The following is a 19,066-nucleotide window of genomic DNA, read 5'->3' on the forward strand; positions in this document are numbered from 1 at the left end:
GAGGGCATTGGGTTTCCCTACCAGCCCACCAGGGAAGGTGGAACGGAAACCCCCCTGCAAGGTGTAAGGACTGGTGAAGCCCCCCTGATATCAGGCGTAAGGACTGGTGAGTCCAGACTCAGACTGAAAGTTCAACAGGATGTTGGACTGCTGGCTTACCCCAGAAGGAGTGAGACTCTGTGTGACCTGGCCGAGTTGCAAGGAGAAGCTGATCACCACAGGGCACTAAAGGAGGAGAGCTTCCTATGCTACACCCAGCCACCAGGGGCGTGCCGGCAGTGAGTCATAGAATCATAGAATATCAGGGTTGGAAGGGACCTCAGGAGATCATCTAGTCCAACCTCCTGCTCAAAGCAGGACCAATCCCCAACTAAATCATCCCAGCCAGGGCTTTGTCAAGCCTGACCTTAAAAACCTCAAAGGAAGGAGATTCCACCACCTCCCTAAGTAACCCATTCCAGTGTTTCACCACCCTCCTAGTGAAAAAGGTTTTCCTAATATCCACCCTAAACCTCCCCCACTGCAACTTGAGACCATTAGTCCTCGTTCTATCATCTGCTACCACTGAGAACAGTCTAGATCCATCCTCTTTGGAACCCTCTTTCAGGTAGTTGAAAACAGCTATCAAATCCCCCCTCATTCTTCTCTTCTGCAGGCTAAACAATCCCAGTTCCCTCAGCCTTCCCTCATAAGTCATGTGTTCCAGTCCCCTAATTATTTTTGTTGCCCTCCGCTGGACATTTTCCAATTTTTCCACATCCTTCTTGCAGTGATGAGCTGCCAAAATCTTAACAACCGGTTCCCTATAAAAAGTTCTGATTTAAGGGATGTGCCCCAGTATGTATTTTTTGTACCAATAGGGTTACCATACATCCTTATTTTCCCGGGAGTAATTTTTAAAATTTAAAAATTCCTCCCGGACGGCGATTTAAGAACCAAAAAATTTGACCTGTCCAGGAAAATATGGGTGTGTGTTAACCCTGTCTAAAGTTCTTTTTTAAAAAGATGGGCCTGAACTAGAAACGAGCTCCGTTTCACATGTGTGGGGCCCTGCCACTCCCTGGGGGTGTGCTAGGGTGACCAGATGTCCCGATTTTATAGGGACAGTCCCGATTTTGGGTCTTTTTCTTATATAGGCTCCTATTATCCCCCACCCCCTGTCCTGATTTTTCACACTTGCTGTCCGGTCACCCTAGGGTGTGCACATGTGTGGATGCCAGCTGCTCCCTGCCCCCCTCATTGAAGCAGGTGTGCAGGGTTACTGCCCTGGGAACTGCAGGACACCAGTGGACGTGGGGCCAGCTGCAAACAGGGGCGTGGGGCAGGGCTAGCTGGAGGCAGGGGGTGCAGGGCTGCCTGCGGGCAGGGCAGGGGGTGCGGGGTTGACTGGAGGCAAGGGGGTGCGGAGCTGGCTGCAGGCAGGGCAAGGGGTGCGGAGCTGGCTGGAGACAGGAGGGTGCGGGGTTGGCTGGAGGCAAGGGGGTGTGGGGTGGCTGGAGACAGGGCAGGGGCTGACTGGAGGTAGGGGCTGGCTGCAGGCAGGGCAGGGGGTGCAGGGCAGGGGGTGCGGCAGGGGCTGGTGTGGGCAGAGCAGAGGGTGCGGGGGTGGCTGAAGACAGGAGCTGGCTGTGAGCAGGGCAGGGGGTGCATGTGGCAGGGGTTGGCTGGATACTGGGCAGGGGGTGCGGCAGGGGCTGGCTGCAGGCAGGGGGTGCAGGGCTGGCTGGAAATAGGGCAGGGGTGCGTGCAGCAGGGGTTGGCTGCGGGAAGGGCAGGGGTGTGTGCAGCAGGGGCTGGCTGCGGGCAGGGCAGGGGGTGCGGGGGTGGCTGAAGACAGGGGCTGGCTGCAGGGAGGGGGTGCGGCAGGGGCTGGTGCGGGGGTGGCTGGAGGCAGGGGCTGGCTGCAGGCAGGGGGTGCGGCAGGGGCTGGCTGCAGGCAGGGCAGGGGGTGCGGGGGTGGCTGGAGACGGGCTGGCTGCAGGGAGGGGGTGCGGCAGGGGCTGGTGCGCGTAGGGCAGGGGGTGTGCCGGGGCTGGCTGCGGGCAGGGGGTGCGGCAGGGGCTGCTGCAGGGGTGGCTGGAGGCAGGGGCTGGCTGCAGGCAGGGGGTGCGGCAGGGGCTGGTGCGGGTAGGGCAGGGGGTGTGCCGGGGCTGGCTGCGGGCAGGGGGTGCGGCAGGGGCTGCTGCGGGCAGGGGGTGCGGGGGTGGCTGGAGGCAGGGTGGTGGGTGCTCACGGGGAGAGCAGCAGGACGCAGCCCAGGCCCAGCAGAGCAGCAGGGGACCCACCAGGCAGCATCGGGAGCCCTGGGGCCAGGGGAGGGGCAACAGCAACAGGGCTTGTGCTCAGGGCCAGGCAGCAGCCCACATGGATCCCACAGCGCAGCGACCCCGGTGGCCGGAGGAGGAATTACATCACTTCCCAGCCGGAGCCCATCAAAGCGTCAGCGCCCCCTGCAGGGAAGCGGGTTAACAACTGGTTCTAAAACTGCCTCAAAATTTAATAACTGGTTCGCGCTAACTGGTGCGAACCGGCTCCTGCTCACCACTGCCTTCTTGTAGTGTGGGGCCCAGAACTGGACACAGTACTCCAGATGAGGCCTCACCAATGTTGAATAGAGGGGAACAATCACGTCCCTCGATCTGTTGGCAATGCCCCTACTTATACATCCCAAAATGCCATTGGCCTTCTTGGCAACAAGGGCACACGGTTGACTCATATCCAGCTTCTCGTCCACTGTAACCCCTAGGTCCTTTTCTGCCTAGCCATTCGGTCCCTAGTCTGTAGCGGTGCATGGGATTCTTCCGTCCTAAGTGCAGGACTCTGCACTTGTCCTTGTTGAACCTCATCAGATTTCTTTTGGCCCAATCCTCTAATTTGTCTAGGGCCCTCTGTATCCTATCCCTGCCCTCCAGCGTATCTACCTCTCCTCCCAGTTTAGTGTCATCTGCAAACTTGCTGAGGGTGCAATCTGTAGCGGTGCATGGGATTCTTCCGTCCTAAGTGCAGGACTCTGCACTTGTCCTTGTTGAACCTCATCAGATTTCTTTTGGCCCAATCCTCTAATTTGTCTAGGGCCCTCTGTATCCTATCCCTACCCTCCAGCGTATCTACCTCTCCTCCCAGTTTAGTGTCATCTGCAAACTTGCTGAGGGTGCAATCCACACCATATGCTTATAGGAGTCATATGGTTATAGGAGGCTACAGAAGTGCAAATAAGTATTATTGTTTTAAAATATCCAGAACGTACTGTATGAAAGGGCAGGCACCCAAGTAATTTTCAAACTTGTCATTTACCTTTAATGGGCATCAAAGATACAGAGCCTGATTAAAAGCCCATTGAAGTTAATGCTGTGTGTTGTCTAGTGTGATTTGATACGTGATGCCTATTAAGCAAGCTTTGTTCCTTTCACAATTTTAAACTTGTTTAAACTTTCATGGACTTTAAGACGTAGGCAATTGCAATACGGAGGAGACAGTAGCTCTCATCTGCATTTTATTAACCTGTACTGCAAATCAAGGGGTATTGTCGTAATAATAATAATTAGCAATTATACCAGGCTTTTCATCTTCAAAGTGCAAGCACTAATTCAAAAGTATGTTTGTTGCAAGACTATCAAGACATCTTCCCTCTGCTTCAGGTATGAAATCAGTATGCAAGAAATAAAGTGTGTTGGTTTTGCTTTTTGTTTAGACCAAAGGCAAATATGAATTTACATTGACTGAATACGAATCTTATTCAAGTTTTGAAGAAAATATCCTCAGGGCAAAAGCTTCGCAGACTAGCTTTGGCTTTGGAATAAAGATACCAGGAGTGTTTGAACTTGGTTACAGTTATAGTGACAACAGGTTCAAGAAGTTCATTCAAAGGATGAAAAAGTTTTCTGCAACTGTAAGTGACTTTCCACTTAAAACTGTTCTCAGTTTAGTAGTTAACACCTGAGGTGTGAAGTTTAAATGTACATGTGTGTATATGTGTATAAAAAAATATAGGACTAGATCCTCAGCTTTTGAAGTTTAGCTCCAAGGAAATCAGTAGAACTACACTTTGTTCAAAGTGGTGCTCACCAAGGGCCCGAGAAGCTCCTGCAATAGACACCATTAGAGAGAGAAGGAGAACCTGGGGTAACTCACACATTCATTGATTTTTGAGGACAGAAAGGACCACTATGATCACCTAGTGTGACTTCTTCCATAACACAGCCCACAGAATTCCACCCAGTGAGTCCTGCTTTGAGCCTGATAAGGGGCCTAGATTTGATTATCCAGGTTGCAAGGCTTTTTAAATTGAAAGATCCTCAGCTCCTGAAAGTGTTTCCCTTGATGGCCCAAACAAACCTGAGTCTGAATGCATTTAGGGCACAGTGGAAAGCCCATTTTATTATCCAGGCTTTTGTCCCAAAAGGGGTATGGAGGGGAAGGATATACGTTGGGTTGGACAATAGTTTGTTTGAGGGAATGTCTTTGTTTCCATTGTGTAAAATTGCTCCCTCACTTTACGTGTTGGGAATGGCATATTTTACAAATTAAGATCTATGTAGAGTATACAGATTTGTGTGAGCTGTTTAATGCAGACCAGTAACATCCATTTATACAATGCACGGACAGTATATATAACACTCACTGAGGTAACATACTTTGCATGGAGAACCATGTCCCTCATTTCACTTGGATGCTGTTGTGTGTCTACATTTCATGTAGTCCAGCAAATTTATTCATGCCCGTTCTGAGCTGGATGTTGCCCGTTATAAACTGAAGCCTCGGACTCTGATGCTCCATTATGAGTTCCTGCAGAGACTCCATCAGCTGCCTTTAGAGTACAGCTATGGTGAATACAGAGAACTTTACAGAGATTATGGGACGCATTACATTACTGAAGCTACTCTTGGCGGCATCTACGAATATACTTTAGTTGTGAACAGCGAAGAACTCCAAAAGGCAGGTATGTGTATCCAGTACTATACAGCATTTAATGAAAGAGAGTTCTTAAAGCTTTGGGGTCAGATCTACTACTTCTGCTGCCACACGCATTCCTATCTAGGAAACCAGTTACCGCCTCCACAGCATTGGTCCTACCTGAACCTCCAGACGCTGCTCTGTGGGGATTAGGCTCTGTGGCTAGAGAGGGGGTAAGCCTGGGGTGAGATGAGGCTATTGGAGGCAGGGGCACTGATGTCTGTAGCATTATCCCTAAGAGATTCTGAACAAGATAATGCTTTCCCCTTCTGTATGTAAACCAAAGACCTAATTTTCAAATGGTGCTGAACACCCTTCGCTTTCATCAACCTCAGCTGGAGCTGCTGGTGCTTATCGCTTCAGCATACCAGGCCCTGCAGTTGATCTTTCCAAAGCTGACTAGAATGAGAATCCCATGGCTAAATCCCTAGTTGGCTTTGAAAATCAAAACCTACATTCTTCTATTCAGCGCTTTACAAATGGTAGTTGTGAAACTCCTCCAGCCTCCATAACTTTACCAGCATGCAGGAATCTAGGAGACAGTCAGTCATTTGCTGGGTGACTTTTCTGCCGGATGCTGCTCTAGTTGTTTGACTCGTGCTCCTTTACAAGGGTTTGTGTGGAACACAGAGAGTTGTGGGATGATAATCAAGAGCAGCATTATTTTGTTTATCCATTGGCATTGGAGGTTCAGGGACAGCCTTCAGTGCCTATTTGCAAATGTACTCTTTGTGTTACACAGCGGGATCCACTATCTGTTTGCTCTTCTGTTGAGTAGTACGTTAGTAGGTAATGCTATATTTAGACTTGAGCCAGAGGGACAGAACTTACATCTGTATTTCAGGCATTCAGAATTTCAGTGGTATTCAAGATCTGAGGTTTTGTTTTGGGCCCATCTCTAGCTATATATTTTTTCTAGAAGCTCACATCTAAACACCAATATATTATTATTACTGTTTATTACTGGGATTACAATAGTGTCTAGAAGCCCCAGTTGATCACGAGATTAGGCACTATACATACACATTGCAAGAGACAGTCCTTGAATCAAAGATCTTACAGTCAAAATAAACAATATAAGCGTGAATGGAGGGTCCATCAGATGGATTTGCCAAGGTGCCAGTTAGATGTTAAAGCTGAAATCTAACTTTATTTGCCAATTTGATAAGTTCTATAGCCAATGTTGGAATGTAATTTAATTAGGATAATCCCTTTTTATTGAGTCCAGTGAGCACTAATTTAGTGCTAGTAGTATTCCCTGGCAGTGAGTGACTGTCACATGTGATTGCTGGCAGAGAGGCTGTCATTGATGAAGTGAAGGTAGTGCATCATCCTTGCTTGTTAAGGCCCAAGTTCAGCTAGGTATTGAAGCACATGTCTAACTTCAATGGGACTGCTAATTTGTTAAAGTAAGTCATGTGGTTAAGTACACTGCTGAATTGGGACCTTAACTGCTAACTCATTTAGGGCCGAATCCTGCAAACATTTGCTACTGAATGCATGGTTTACAGCCCTAAGGAATCTCATTTAAGTCACCCAGCATGGTAAGCACTATGCTCGATGGCAAGTGTTTGCAGGATTGGGCCCTTAGTCGTTAATTTGCAAACCTGTAACTTGCAACAGGGCTTGGGTCAAAAGGGGTAACCATATCTTTATGATGCTCATTATTTGTAATGTGCCACTTCCTCTGTGCCAGGAATTCCATGACATTTGATGTAGCCCCGCAAGCAAAAACATATAAACTCTTGAGAGGAAATTTTTTCTTTACTAAAGGTCTGATCCCGAGAGCACTCAACTCCATCAAAGTCACTGGGAGCTGAGGGCACCAGATCCACTTTTAGAGCAGGATTGGGCCCTAAAAATTCCCTGGGGGGGAGGGGGAAGGCAAAAAAATTCAGCAAAAAGTGCTTAAAATGGAGTGTTGTTTTTATAAATATGTGTTGTTTTACTGTGTTTTTTAGGTTACTCTTTAAGTGACATCCAGTCCTGTGCACAGCATGGCTTTAAAGTTGGTGGAAATGTCTATGGAGTTTATATAAGTTTGGGAATGTCAGCTGCTGGCTGTAAGGCTGTTTTAAATGAAATTGGAGGTAAACATCAAATAATCTTGTGCTTTGTATGTTCTTTTTTATGTGAGAGCAATATATGCTCAATTTCAGACGTAAAATGGATCTGCACGCAGGAAATGGGCTTTGTTTTATGGAGTTTGATTTCACACCATTGACTTTAACAGAAGCAGGATCAAGTCCTTTACTCAGGAAAGAGGTGCTGTACCCTGCACTAGTTGCAGTTTCTGGTGCTTTTCAGTGATAGCCCCCGTAAGGGGAGGCTGGTTTATTATTCTTTCCCCTGTGGCTAAGTGATCCCCTCCTTCCTTTAAAATCTGTGAATGCATCTATTGTTGGTTTGTTTTTTTTCATTTACAGTAATGTCAAAAGAAAAACTATGGGCCAAATCTTGAAGTCCTCCCTCAGACACCACTCCCTTTTAAGACAGAGGGAGTGCCAGATATTTGGCTCTATATAAATAATTGTGACCAAGGTCACTTTCCCGTTTTGTTTCTAAATGGGATATGTAACTGGCAGAGTCCGCTTTGCTCCTAGCTTTTTATTTTATTTGTGATCCACAAAGAAATAGCAAAGCTGAGCTGGTCGCTTTACCCCTGTTTGCAGACAGCATCAGGCAAAAGCAAGTTGTGGAAGATTTCATAGTCCTTGTTCGTGGAGGAGGGAGTGAGCATATCACGACACTTTCCTACAAAGATCTGCCAACTGCTCAGCTAATGCAGGAGTGGGGAGATGCAGTACAGTACAATCCTGAAATCATAGAGCTAAAGGTACTGAAAATAATACACCATAGAGCCTCAGTTAATCGAGTGCCATGGGGGACTTGGAATTCATTCAGATAAGTGAGGTTTTGAATAATCAGGGAGATTTTCAGAGTAACTAATTGACCTGTTTTAGGTAACAAGGCATGTCAGATAATTGAAGTTTGAAGAATCTAGGCAGTGCTGTATTAGAAATATACCTGATGGCATTTAATATTAGAGTGTAATAAAATGACCTTCCTTTTTTTCTGAATTACCCTTGCCTTCCATATTTACCATGCACTGTATAGTAGCAATTCTGTTTGGTTCAGAAAACCAAGGAGTGCATCAAAGAGTCTGGCTGTTTGTCCAGACTATCTAAAGCTCATAAATCTGTAAAACTAAGATAGAATCTCATGAGAATAGATTTTTACTAGGCTTTCCTACTTCCAGTCTTGGCCAGGTCTCGAATGTATAGAGGAGCATGAATGTGAAAAATAACAAGAGGAAAAAATGTCAGTTAGAGCCTCATAATTTTGAATGTCACAATTAGTTCATTTAACGTTTGGTTGACTATTGTGAAGGCAGAAGAATATTCTTCTTGGGTATGGCCCTGCACTAGGGCTGTTTTTTGTTGGACTGCTCTTCAGTGGAAAATTGGATTTTGGTTAAATAAATGTTTTGGGGAAAAGTGTCTGTTTTTCACAAAAAAAATATATTTTGTCAAAAAAACCTAACACTCAAATCCCAAAATGTATTCTAAAAAGTGGAAAAATGTTGATTTGGAATACACACACACATACATACACACGCACCCCGCCTCTCAGTGCCTCATAAGATCTGTAGCTTAGGTGCCTCATATTCCTCTATAGGCCTGGTTCCCCTGCACAGGCTACATCTCCCAGGATGCACTGTAGCTAGGGACTCCCCAGGATGCGCTGATGTCTCAGCGAGAGGGGAGACCGTGGTGCATCATGGGAGATGTAGCCCAGCCAAAGAGCCTGGGCCAGGGAGGAGAATGAGGGCATAAGGCAGCTGAACTATGACTCCCATGAGGCACTGTGGCAGAAATCCTATATCGGTTTTTTTGTTTGTTTTTTAACTGAAACTTGTCAATTAGAAAAATGGAAATGTCTAAATTTTCTGTGGAACCTTTTGATGAAAATGTGTTCTTTTCTCTTTCACAGACAATTTTCTTTAAAAAAGCCATTTTTCAGCCTGCTCTAGTCTGAACCCAAAAGCCTTGATTCAAACCCACTGGAGCTTTGGGGTGTTCATTTGAAATCTGGATCCAGATAAAAGTCCTTAGATTGAGCCCATAGCTAGTGTTTATTTTCTCTCTAGTGGAAATATGTTTAATACTTTGGCAATCTACGCATTCAAGGACTAATCCAAAGCCCCCTGAGCCAACAGAAAGACTGTTGACTTCAACGGGCTTTAGAGCAGCCCTTTCTACATTTGACTGTATTGGTCAAATAGGTGTTTATTTTTCGAGGGCTTCATAGTTCACTCTGGCTTGGCACTGATTATTATGTTGGTTTTCCCCTTTTTTTAATAAAAATTTCACATAATGTCCATGTTTTCAGCTTGCCCTCAACCCACGCAAATCTTCTGCTTTGACAATATAATCCATTTCTTTGTTAACTAGAACTCATCTCAGGTTTAAAGGAAGATATAAAATCAACTGTTTCAGGTAATCTACTCATGATTTCATAATTGCATTGAGTCCCAGAGATTTCAGTGTCTGTACTTGTCCAAGTATCCCATTTAAAGAAAATTCTGAACACAAACTAAGGCTAGGTTTTTTTCCTAACTCTTTAGATTCTAACCTGATATCAGTGACCAGATCAGCTAGTAGAAACCACAGATTGGTATAATTTGGATTTGGCCTGCTGATATCCTGGAGGAGTATGAAGATCAAAAGCACCAGTAGTGTGCGACTAAACATGAGTCCTAAAAATGCTTCCGCAGGGAAAAAATAAAGCAAAGCAGTTCATAAATCATCTACTAAAAGCACTTGGCAGGTCATTCTCAAGGCATTTCCTTATTTATATGATATGAATTCAAAAAGTAAAAGGTGGATCAAAGATCATTGTTGAGAAATGGAGAGACAGGGGCAGTAACAAGAAAGTACCTTTTTTCCTTAAAATGCATTTGTCCTCTGAATGACGTGACCTTGTACAAATGGTATTGTGGGACTTCATGTTTGCTGTGTCCTGATGGCACGCATAGCAAATTTGCTCAGCTTACAATAATGACTTTGGGCTGAATCATCAGGTGATACAAACTGAGGAACTGATCCTTTGATTGTAACTACCAAACATGCAAACTTAGCTTAGGAATCCTCCGATTTTATTCTTACTGGCTACTGTGTTATCATCTGCCAAGAAGAATCTGTGGGGCAAATTCTATTCTCCGTTACACCTGGTTCTACTCTGTATCAAATTCTACCCTTGGCAACCCCATGATGTTCAGTCTGTGCCCTCACTTACACGTGTGCACGCCCATTATAGTCGTGGGGGTGCAGAAGTGTAACTGGTGGCAGAATTTGTCCCTGCAGCAGGAACTTAACATAATTATTCTGCTGAAGATGCACAAAATAGAGGCAAGTCCAGCTCTTTCTCCCAAAGCTGTAGCTGCTCTGCACAGCTGATAGGACTAATACGTTCCCATTTTAGAAAGCTTTTATTGGTATCTCCACGGAACACAAATCTCATTAATACAGGGCCTACGTTTTGTTCACAAACTGAGGTCCCACCATAGCTTGCAGTGCAGGGCTGACCTTATGAAAACATCTTGACCTTTGGAATGAATACAACACTTGTTTCTTCCCCTCTTTTCTCCCTCCTGCTTAGGCAGAACCCCTGTCTGAACTGGTGACTGCAACGGACTTTGCAAATGCAAATACACTAAGGGAAAATATGAAGCGTGCCCTTGTGGAGTTTCAGCTGGAGACCAGTTCCTGTCATTGTGCTCCATGTCATGGCAATGGAATTGCCTTTTTGAAAGGTAGAATCTCACGTCTAATACATCTCTAGTATAAACGAACAGGGGAGCTGTAGGTAGGAGGCTTAACTGGCTGGTAATCTGTGTTCATTCCGTTCTCCTGTTCATCCTGGTTAACATTATAAAGAAAATATATTTTAAAAAAGAGCAATTTCATTCATAAATCTCCATTGTTTATTAGCCGCAGAAGCAAATTAACACCATTTTAGCAAGTGTCTTTATCAGTTACATTTAAGAAACAGTTCCCACCTCAATTATTCATCAGAAGAAAAGTTCATGTCTTTAAGTCTCTTTCTTTGCTTTCAAGATCATTACCATCATCCTAATGTCTCGGCATTAATTAATGTTGTGTTGTGAAGATGAAAAACACCATATAAGTGCTCAGTACTGGTATCATCATCAGAATTGTTCAGTATTGTATCCTTTCCTTCCCTCCATTTTTAATGGAAGCTGCCCTCATTTTGAAGCTGACAATGATTTAAAAATGCTGGGGGAAAGTAATTAAATTGAATAAAAAACACATTTTCTAAATGGAGATTTTTGGTGTGTGGGTTTTGCTAATAAAAGAAGATATTTTTCAAGTACCTAATTCAAATTTGAATCTGCAAAAGTCTTGATGAGAATCTGGTTATCATCTAAATGTGTCTAATGCAGAAATTATTGATTCAGGTACCAACCAGTTTGATTATAGCTCTTAACTGATTCCTCGGGTGATTACAGTTGTTTAAATAACTTATTAGGCCTTGAGTCCTCTTATCATTCCATTTAGGATAATTTGCCATGAAAGATGTTTTCAAATGACTATTGTCATTAACACCCAGACAATGAATTCTGGGATCAGGGCCCCATTCTACTAGGCGATGCACTTGCATGTACAGAAAAGATGGTCTCTGCCCCAGAGAGGCAGCTTCTTCACCTACCCATATATGGAAACTGGAGTCGATAGAGAAATGTTCAGTACAATAATATACTGTAGTGAAGTACAGTAATCCAGCTTTCACTGTTATCCTTCTAGAAACGCGCTGTGAATGTATCTGTCCTATAGGATATCATGGTACTGCCTGTGAGATCACAGAAAGAAAAGGTAAGAGGGATTAGAAAGATGATTAAATAAATGTGGATCCCAAGTTAAAGAGAAAAACAACCCTAAAAGGAGAGTTGAAATGGAATGGCCAGTCATATGATTATGTGTGTAAGTTATTTTGGTCTTTTTATGCAATCATTAAGAACTATATGGCCTAGTGGCTAAAGCACAGGGCTGGGAATCGGAACTGTTAGGGCCTGGAGCATTTAAGTCAAGGTGAGTTTTGCCGCTGATTTTGGGGACCCCCACACTCTACCCATCCCATCCCTTCCCACCTTATCTGGGGAGGCCCAGGGGAGGATGCTCCGGAACGCTGGGCAGCACGGCTGCAGCGCCCTCCGGCGGGCCAGACTGGGAGGCGCAGCTGCAGCCTGCCAGCCCCGGAGCTGCAGCTGCTTCGGAGGCTTGGGGGAGAGCAGCGTGGCAAGAAGCAGAGAGACTCTGGCCTCACCTCTTCCCTTCTGGCTCTGCTGGCTGTGCTGCCTCTCCTTGCCCCCTCTGTAGGGGGGAGGGGCTGCGTCCCACCTCTCCCGCTCTCTATACCCGTTCATAAGGCGACCCCCTTCTCTGATGCTTCCCTTTTTTACTACAAAAATTCGGCTTATGAATGAGTATATACGGTATATCAAAGTATGGAAAGATTAAAAGATAGATAGATTTTAATCTTTCCTTATAAATCCATCCCTTTGGTCCTTTCCTCAGAAGTCCTTCCAGTGTGGCGGTATGTTTCTGTTGCTGTGGTGTCCAGAACTCAGTGCAATTTTATACACGATTTCACACCAAAGCCTTATCATTATTTCTGTGCTTTGAGGAGGAGCTGATTTTGAATATGCAGCACAAACCAGCACTTATATCCCATTATAAACTCATGACTACTTTGCAGTCCATTATGGGCCTTTGGTCTCCTCCAGCATCTCTGCTTCCCAAGTTTGTCCCTTCCACTGAGTAAATGTGTCAGATTATTCTTCCTCAGCTATACTACAGCACATTTTAATTTTTCCCAGTCAAATCTCATTTTGTTATTTTCCACCCCTGGTGCTAATGTCCCTAGGTTCCTTTGTATAATTTTTCTCTCCAGACTAGTGTTCATAACTCCTCCCAATTTAATATCATCTGCAAATGTAATTGCTATTTATTTCCTTCAGATCATTAATTGTAATGTTAAATAAGACTAGTTTTTACATCAATCCCTGCAGAGCTACAGTAGATCCCCGTAATTTGGTACATTGCCATTTATCATTGCCCTTCATTTACAGTCATTTCTTCAGTTTTCAGTCTAAATGACTGTTTCCTATCCAAGCCAGAGTGAAATACATTTTCAGCTAAAATTTCCCAGGGCACAGGGACAACTTCATAGCTAATTCTAAGTGAGTCCTATCAGTCTTTAATTGCTATCACTTACACATTGTTCAGGTCTGCTTACTGTGTATGCCTTAGCAGTAAAATCTCCATTAGATACTTATCAACATGTAACTTCACCTGCATTGAGTTTGGCTTACTGAATCTAAAGAGTTTAATATGTGTCACTTGCATGTCCAGGATTAAGAAGAGGTGACCATATTTCCCAAAGAGAAAATGTGACACCACCAGCTGCTCCCCACCCCCACCCACCACGCGAGGCTGTTGCCCGGTCGCTGGAACCCTGCGGTGGTCCCCTCAGGAGGCTGTTGCCCGGTCGCTGGAACCCCACGGGGGTCCCCTCAGGAGGCTGTTCCCGGTCGCTGGAACCCCGCGGGGGTCCCCTCAGGAGGCTGTTCCCGGTCGCTGGAACCCCGCGGGGGTCCCCTCAGGAGGCTGTTGCCCGGTCGCTGGAACCCCGCGGGGGCCCCCTCAGGAGGCGGTTGCCCGGTCCCTGGAACCCCGCGGGGGCCCCCTCAGGAGGCGGTTGCCCGGTCGCTGGAACCCCGCGGGGGCCCCCTCAGGAGGCGGTTGCCCGGTCGCTGGAACCCCGCGGGGGCCCCCTCAGGAGGCTGTTGCCCGGTCGCTGGAACCCCGCGGGGGCCCCCTCAGGAGGCTGTTGCCCGGTCGCTGGAACCCCGCGGGGGCCCCCTCAGGAGGCTGTTGCCCGGTCGCTGGAACCCCGCGGGGGCCCCCTCAGGAGGCGGTTGCCCGGTCGCTGGAACCCCGCGGGGGCCCCCTCAGGAGGCTGTTGCCCGGTCCCTGGAACCCCGCGGGGGTCCCCTCAGGAGGCTGTTGCCCAGTTGCTGGAACCCTGCTGACTCCTCCCCCCATGCTGGAATGCTCTCTCCCTCCCTCCCTCCCCCCACCCCCCGCAACTCTGTGTCCTCCCCTGCAAGGGGCTGGCATCTCTGCTCTCCCGCCTCCACGTTCCTCTGCACCACACCCTACCTTTTTTGACAAAAGTGGGCATTTGTCCTATTTGCTCTTGTCAACTGATCAAGTCAGCAAGAGCAAACGGGACAAATGCCTCCTTTTGGAAAAAAAAAAAAAAAAAGTCGGGACAGTTGGGCCTGGGTTTAAAGAAGGGACTGTCCCGGCCAAAATGGGATGTTTTGAAGAGAGGGGGTCTGGCAGAAAAAGTAAGATAAAGTAGGCCACCTGCTACTTAAACATAAACCTGCTAACAGCTTCCTCTGACTCCTCAGAATGTAAAGTGATCCTAGTTTGTGTCCTTCAGCTCCCTCAGACTCCCTTAGTCTCAAACAGAAGAGGTAAAATCACCTTGTGTCTTTTCATTTTCCCAGTTGAATGAAATGCAAGGTTTGAACAAGCACCATCAACAATTGATAGAGAATTAGCATCTTTAAATAATTGTCCAGTTTTAATAGTCCAAGATATTCTTAGCAATGTGGACGAGGGGTATTGTGTTTGCATGTAGGTATGATTTGTGTGAGCTGGGAGCACCCTGTTTGAAAAGAAACCTCTGTTGTGACACCCTTTTCTTTCTTCACGGTTTCTCCAGATGTTACTATAGATGGAAACTGGGGTTGCTGGTCCAGCTGGTCTGCATGCTCTGGAGGACAACGGATGACAAGAAGACAGTGCAATAACCCTGCCCCACAAAATGGTGGCAAGCCATGCACTGGGCCAGATGTTGAAACTATTAGGTGTTAAGGAAAATTACTAAAAATATATAAACTAAAATGACTACCGCCTTGAAAAGTTAGTGGGAAGATAATTATAATTGACTTGATCAAGCCTCTTTATTCCTCTTTAAGGGCCTGATCCAATGCACACTGAAGTCAACAGAAAGATCTAACAGGCATTGGAACAGGATTCGTATTTTTAATATGAGTCATTCTGATTTGACATGCTGGACAATTGTCCTGCAGGATTAAGTGTCCTTGTTTGTTTTAATATTGTGGCTTTGCTATAGGCCTTCATTTCAATGGGCTAATCAAACAAAACTTTATTTCTTGCATTATGTGATACCTGTTGATTTTTCTTGAGTTTTAATCTAATGTGTTCTCAGATTCCCCTGAGATAGGGAAAAGGGCATTTTATCTTGCATACACAGGAAAGCAGATGTGACTCCTCAGAAGACAGCTGTGTCGTGTTGAGCAAAATGCAGAAAATTAAAAACAAAATCTGCATCAGAGCAACAGCAACTAATGTGAAATTTGAGTCAGATGTTTATCCTATTAGAAATTGTTTTGAAGGAAAGAGAATTGAATTGAGTAGTACTCTCAAATACTCAAATACACCAAAGCATCAAATACACTCTCAAATACTCAAATACACGCTAACCTGTGCAATAATTTGTACTCTTATTCATGTGTAGCCCCCTGTCCTGTTCACTGGCCCAGCATGAAGTTATTCAAGCTAGGGGAAATCTGCCTTGTGACTTTTTACACAACTTTGGGAAACTGCTCCTGAGGCTCCTCTGTGTGCTCTGTATTGTGTGTCAGTGTGTATTCACCTCAGTCAAACCACCAGGAACAAGAGCAAGACTTTATTCTGTAAAGAAACACAGAACAGGATTACAGTCCAGCAGCCACCTCTCTGCTTGCCTGCCTCGTGCTTCCAGCTTCAGTCAGTGCTGAAACTTCCTGCTGGGAGGGCAGAGGGTACATCCTGGCAGAAACCAAGAAAGTCTCCCAACATGCCGCAGTCTGTAGCCCACAACTTATAGTTCCCATGGCTACTGCTGAAGCACACAGGACCTTGGGCTGCACATGGGATAAGCTTTCCATAGAACAAATACATTTAGAAGGAGGCTGGAACATAATATCCAAAAGGCAATTAAAGAAATTAAAATCATGAATTTTGAAGTATGCAAAACCATATGCCAGAATGAATACTGTACCCCATGGATGTTGTGGCCAAACGGGAAGTGGTGTATGGAAAATGATGTCTCAGAATGAGGTCATAATGCAAGCCAATCAGCATTCTACTTTACATTCTCCAGAAATATCACTGTCTTGGGAACAATGATGGCAAAACTAGCAATGATGGCAAAACTAGCCTTCGTTGTCACAAAGGTGGGCCAATTGGTCCACTATTTGGTCCCCCTGAACACCTCAGTGTTTCAAAACACCCACTGCTAGTCCAGCCAGTTCAAATATTTGAAATACAGAGAGGCCAGCAAACAAACCATAGCAAAAACAAACTAGCTGTCTTCATGCATTTCTGATGTACCTATCATGATTGCCCCAGGTTCTTAAGACTCAAATTCTGTGTGAAATGGGACAGAAACACTCAGTTCTTGTATCTTCATTATTGGATGATGACCTTTGCAAAGACATTAGTCTGTAGGTGACCATGCTGTGTAATAACTATAGTCATGTCAGTGTTCCAGCAAAACTATGAATATGGCAACATATGCAAATATTTATCTGCTTGCCTATTTGTTGTAGGTTTGTAACATTTGCAAGGGCAAATATTCTTTTGTCTGGTTTTCCAGTCCTTGCCACTTACTGTCCTTTCTAAGTAACATTCTCTTTATGCAATTCTGCTAAAAAGAACTCATGCTCACTGACATTTTAAACAATGGAACATACATTTGATTTTAATCCTCATGCTGTCTACACAGTTATGGACTAGGTCTTTGTGACGGCATTAAGAAAGGAAAAACGTTGCAGATATAAAAGCAGAAAACACTCTTCTCATAATGGGCTACATAATTGAGCTGCCAACCCAAAAACGCTTCCGTTTTTATGCTGTAACTGTTAACGCTTTTATGTGCTGGAAGTTTGCCAGGAGGCTCATTAGGGTCCCCGTCAAAGAGGGCACAGCCAAAGCAAAATATATTTAAAGGGATACCAGCATGCCTGTTAGACACAGAACCCTGATTAACCAACATTGTTGCATCTCACAGGTGTCCATGCAACTTGCATGCAAACATGCAGTGCCGCACTTGAGTTCTCCCTGCTTCGAAACAGGCCAAGGATGGAAATTAACAAGGTATCCTGCTCTACAGGAGTGTGTTCTGTTTTGTATTTCAACAGCTTTCCTGAGCATGATGATGGAGTAATTAGGCAAATCAGAGGCTCACATGCCCATCCATCAACTGCATCTGCAGTCACAAACAAACTTTGTAACCTGACTTCGAAAGATCCACTGAGCAGACAAATATTTTATCAGTGTGTCAGGCCTGGGGTGAAGGGTAACACCAATATTTCAAAATCAGCAGGATTATTTAAGTATAATTTCTGTTGGAGATTCAATTTGGGGCCTGTAAGCCTTGGAATTCTCCCTTAAAAGACAGAACTTTGTTTTGTCCTTGTGGTTTTTGAACTAACTTATGATTTATTATGGCCTAGGGTAATAAAAAATCATGATGCACAAGCCACTAGCCGTCACCTTCAGCCCCCAACTAAAACCTCTCCAACGCATCATCAAGGATCTACAACCTATCCTGAAGGACGACCCATTGCTCTCACAAATCTTGGGAGACAGGCCAGTCCTTGCCTACAGACAGCCCCCCAACCTGAAGCAAATACTCACCAGCAACCACACACCAGAACCACTATCCCAGGAACCTATCCTTGCAACAAAGCCCATTGCCAACCGCGTCCACATATCTATTCAGGGGACACCATCACAGGGCCTAATCACATCAGCCACACTATCAGAGGCTCGTTCACCTGCACATCTACCAATGTGATATATGCCATCATGAGCCAGCAGTGCCCCTCTGCCATGTACATTGGTCAAACTGGACAGTCTCTGCGTAAAAGAATAAATGGACACAAATCAGATGTCAAGAATTATAACATTCATAAACCAGTCGGAGAACACTTCAATCTCTCTGGTCACTCGATTTCTGACCTAAAAGTGGCAATTCTTCAACAAAAAGACTTCAAAAACAGACTCCAACGAGAGACTGCTAAATTGGAATTAATTTGCAAACTGGATACAATTAACTTAGGCTTGAATAGAGACTGGGAGTGGATGGGTCATTACACAAAGTAAAACTATTTCCCCATGTTTATTTCCTCCCTCCCCCCGCCCACTGTTCCTCAGACGTTCTTGTCAACTGCTGGAAATGGCCCACCTTGATTGTCACTACAAAAGGTCCACTCCCCCCCCCCCACTCTCCTGCTGGTAATAGCTCATCTTAAGTGATCACTCTCCTTACAGTGTGCATGATAAACACCCATTGTTTCATGTTCTGTGTGTATATAAATCTCCTCACTGTATTTTCCACTGAATGCATCCGATGAAGCGAGCTGTAGCTCACGAAAGCTTATGCTCAGATAAATTGGTTAGTCTCTAAGGTGCCACAAGTCCTCCTTTTCTTTTTGCGAATACAGACTAACACGGCTGCTACTCCAAAGCTTTTATTGCTTCATTTAGCTACATATTAAATAAATGCTACAGTCTTTTTGGTGGTTCTGATTTCTCTGGAAATTTGTATTAATATTTCACGTATGATAACATGAGAGAGCTACAGTAAAAAATCCAGTTGTGTACAGGATGTTTGCATGCTCCTTCATTCTACTTTTCTAGTCCTTTTTAGTGATGCTCATTCAGTGTTTTGGCTCAATGGGCCTTTCACATCCAGGGATCCAATTTAGAGTAAGTGGCAATCATCTCTTCACTTTTGACTAGCTCTTAGCAGTTCTGAGAAATGGGCTTCTCCGAGATCACAATAGAACTACATGTACCAAGATCTTATTTCCCAAAACAATATCCCCAGCAAACCATTTAGACGCTTCCTGGGCTGGAGACCAAGGATCAGGTTCTGTTAAAAGTCTCAGCACACTTCTGTGTTTACAGGCACAATTTTGGCATGTGCAAACACTTAGGCCAGG

General features: G+C 45.1%; 1 protein-coding gene across 1 annotated transcript in view; it reads left to right on the forward strand.

The window, feature by feature from the left end:
- Positions 1-18,637, forward strand: part of C8B (complement C8 beta chain) — a 31,427-nt gene extending 12,790 nt beyond the window's left edge. Inside the window, exons 6-12 of the mRNA XM_084637489.1 lie at positions 3,692-3,889; positions 4,699-4,939; positions 6,915-7,043; positions 7,626-7,789; positions 10,615-10,768; positions 11,781-11,849; positions 14,773-18,637. Of these exons, the coding sequence (XP_084493615.1) occupies positions 3,692-3,889; positions 4,699-4,939; positions 6,915-7,043; positions 7,626-7,789; positions 10,615-10,768; positions 11,781-11,849; positions 14,773-14,924 (1,107 nt within the window). The 3' untranslated portion in view covers positions 14,925-18,637. The remainder of the gene's footprint in view (positions 1-3,691; positions 3,890-4,698; positions 4,940-6,914; positions 7,044-7,625; positions 7,790-10,614; positions 10,769-11,780; positions 11,850-14,772) is intronic.
- The last annotated feature ends 429 nt before the right edge of the window (positions 18,638-19,066 follow it).

The sequence above is a fragment of the Lepidochelys olivacea genome, assembly GCF_965140295.1.
Source record: "Lepidochelys olivacea isolate rLepOli2 genome assembly, chromosome: 8".
NCBI classification, from domain to species: Eukaryota; Metazoa; Chordata; order Testudines; family Cheloniidae; genus Lepidochelys; species Lepidochelys olivacea.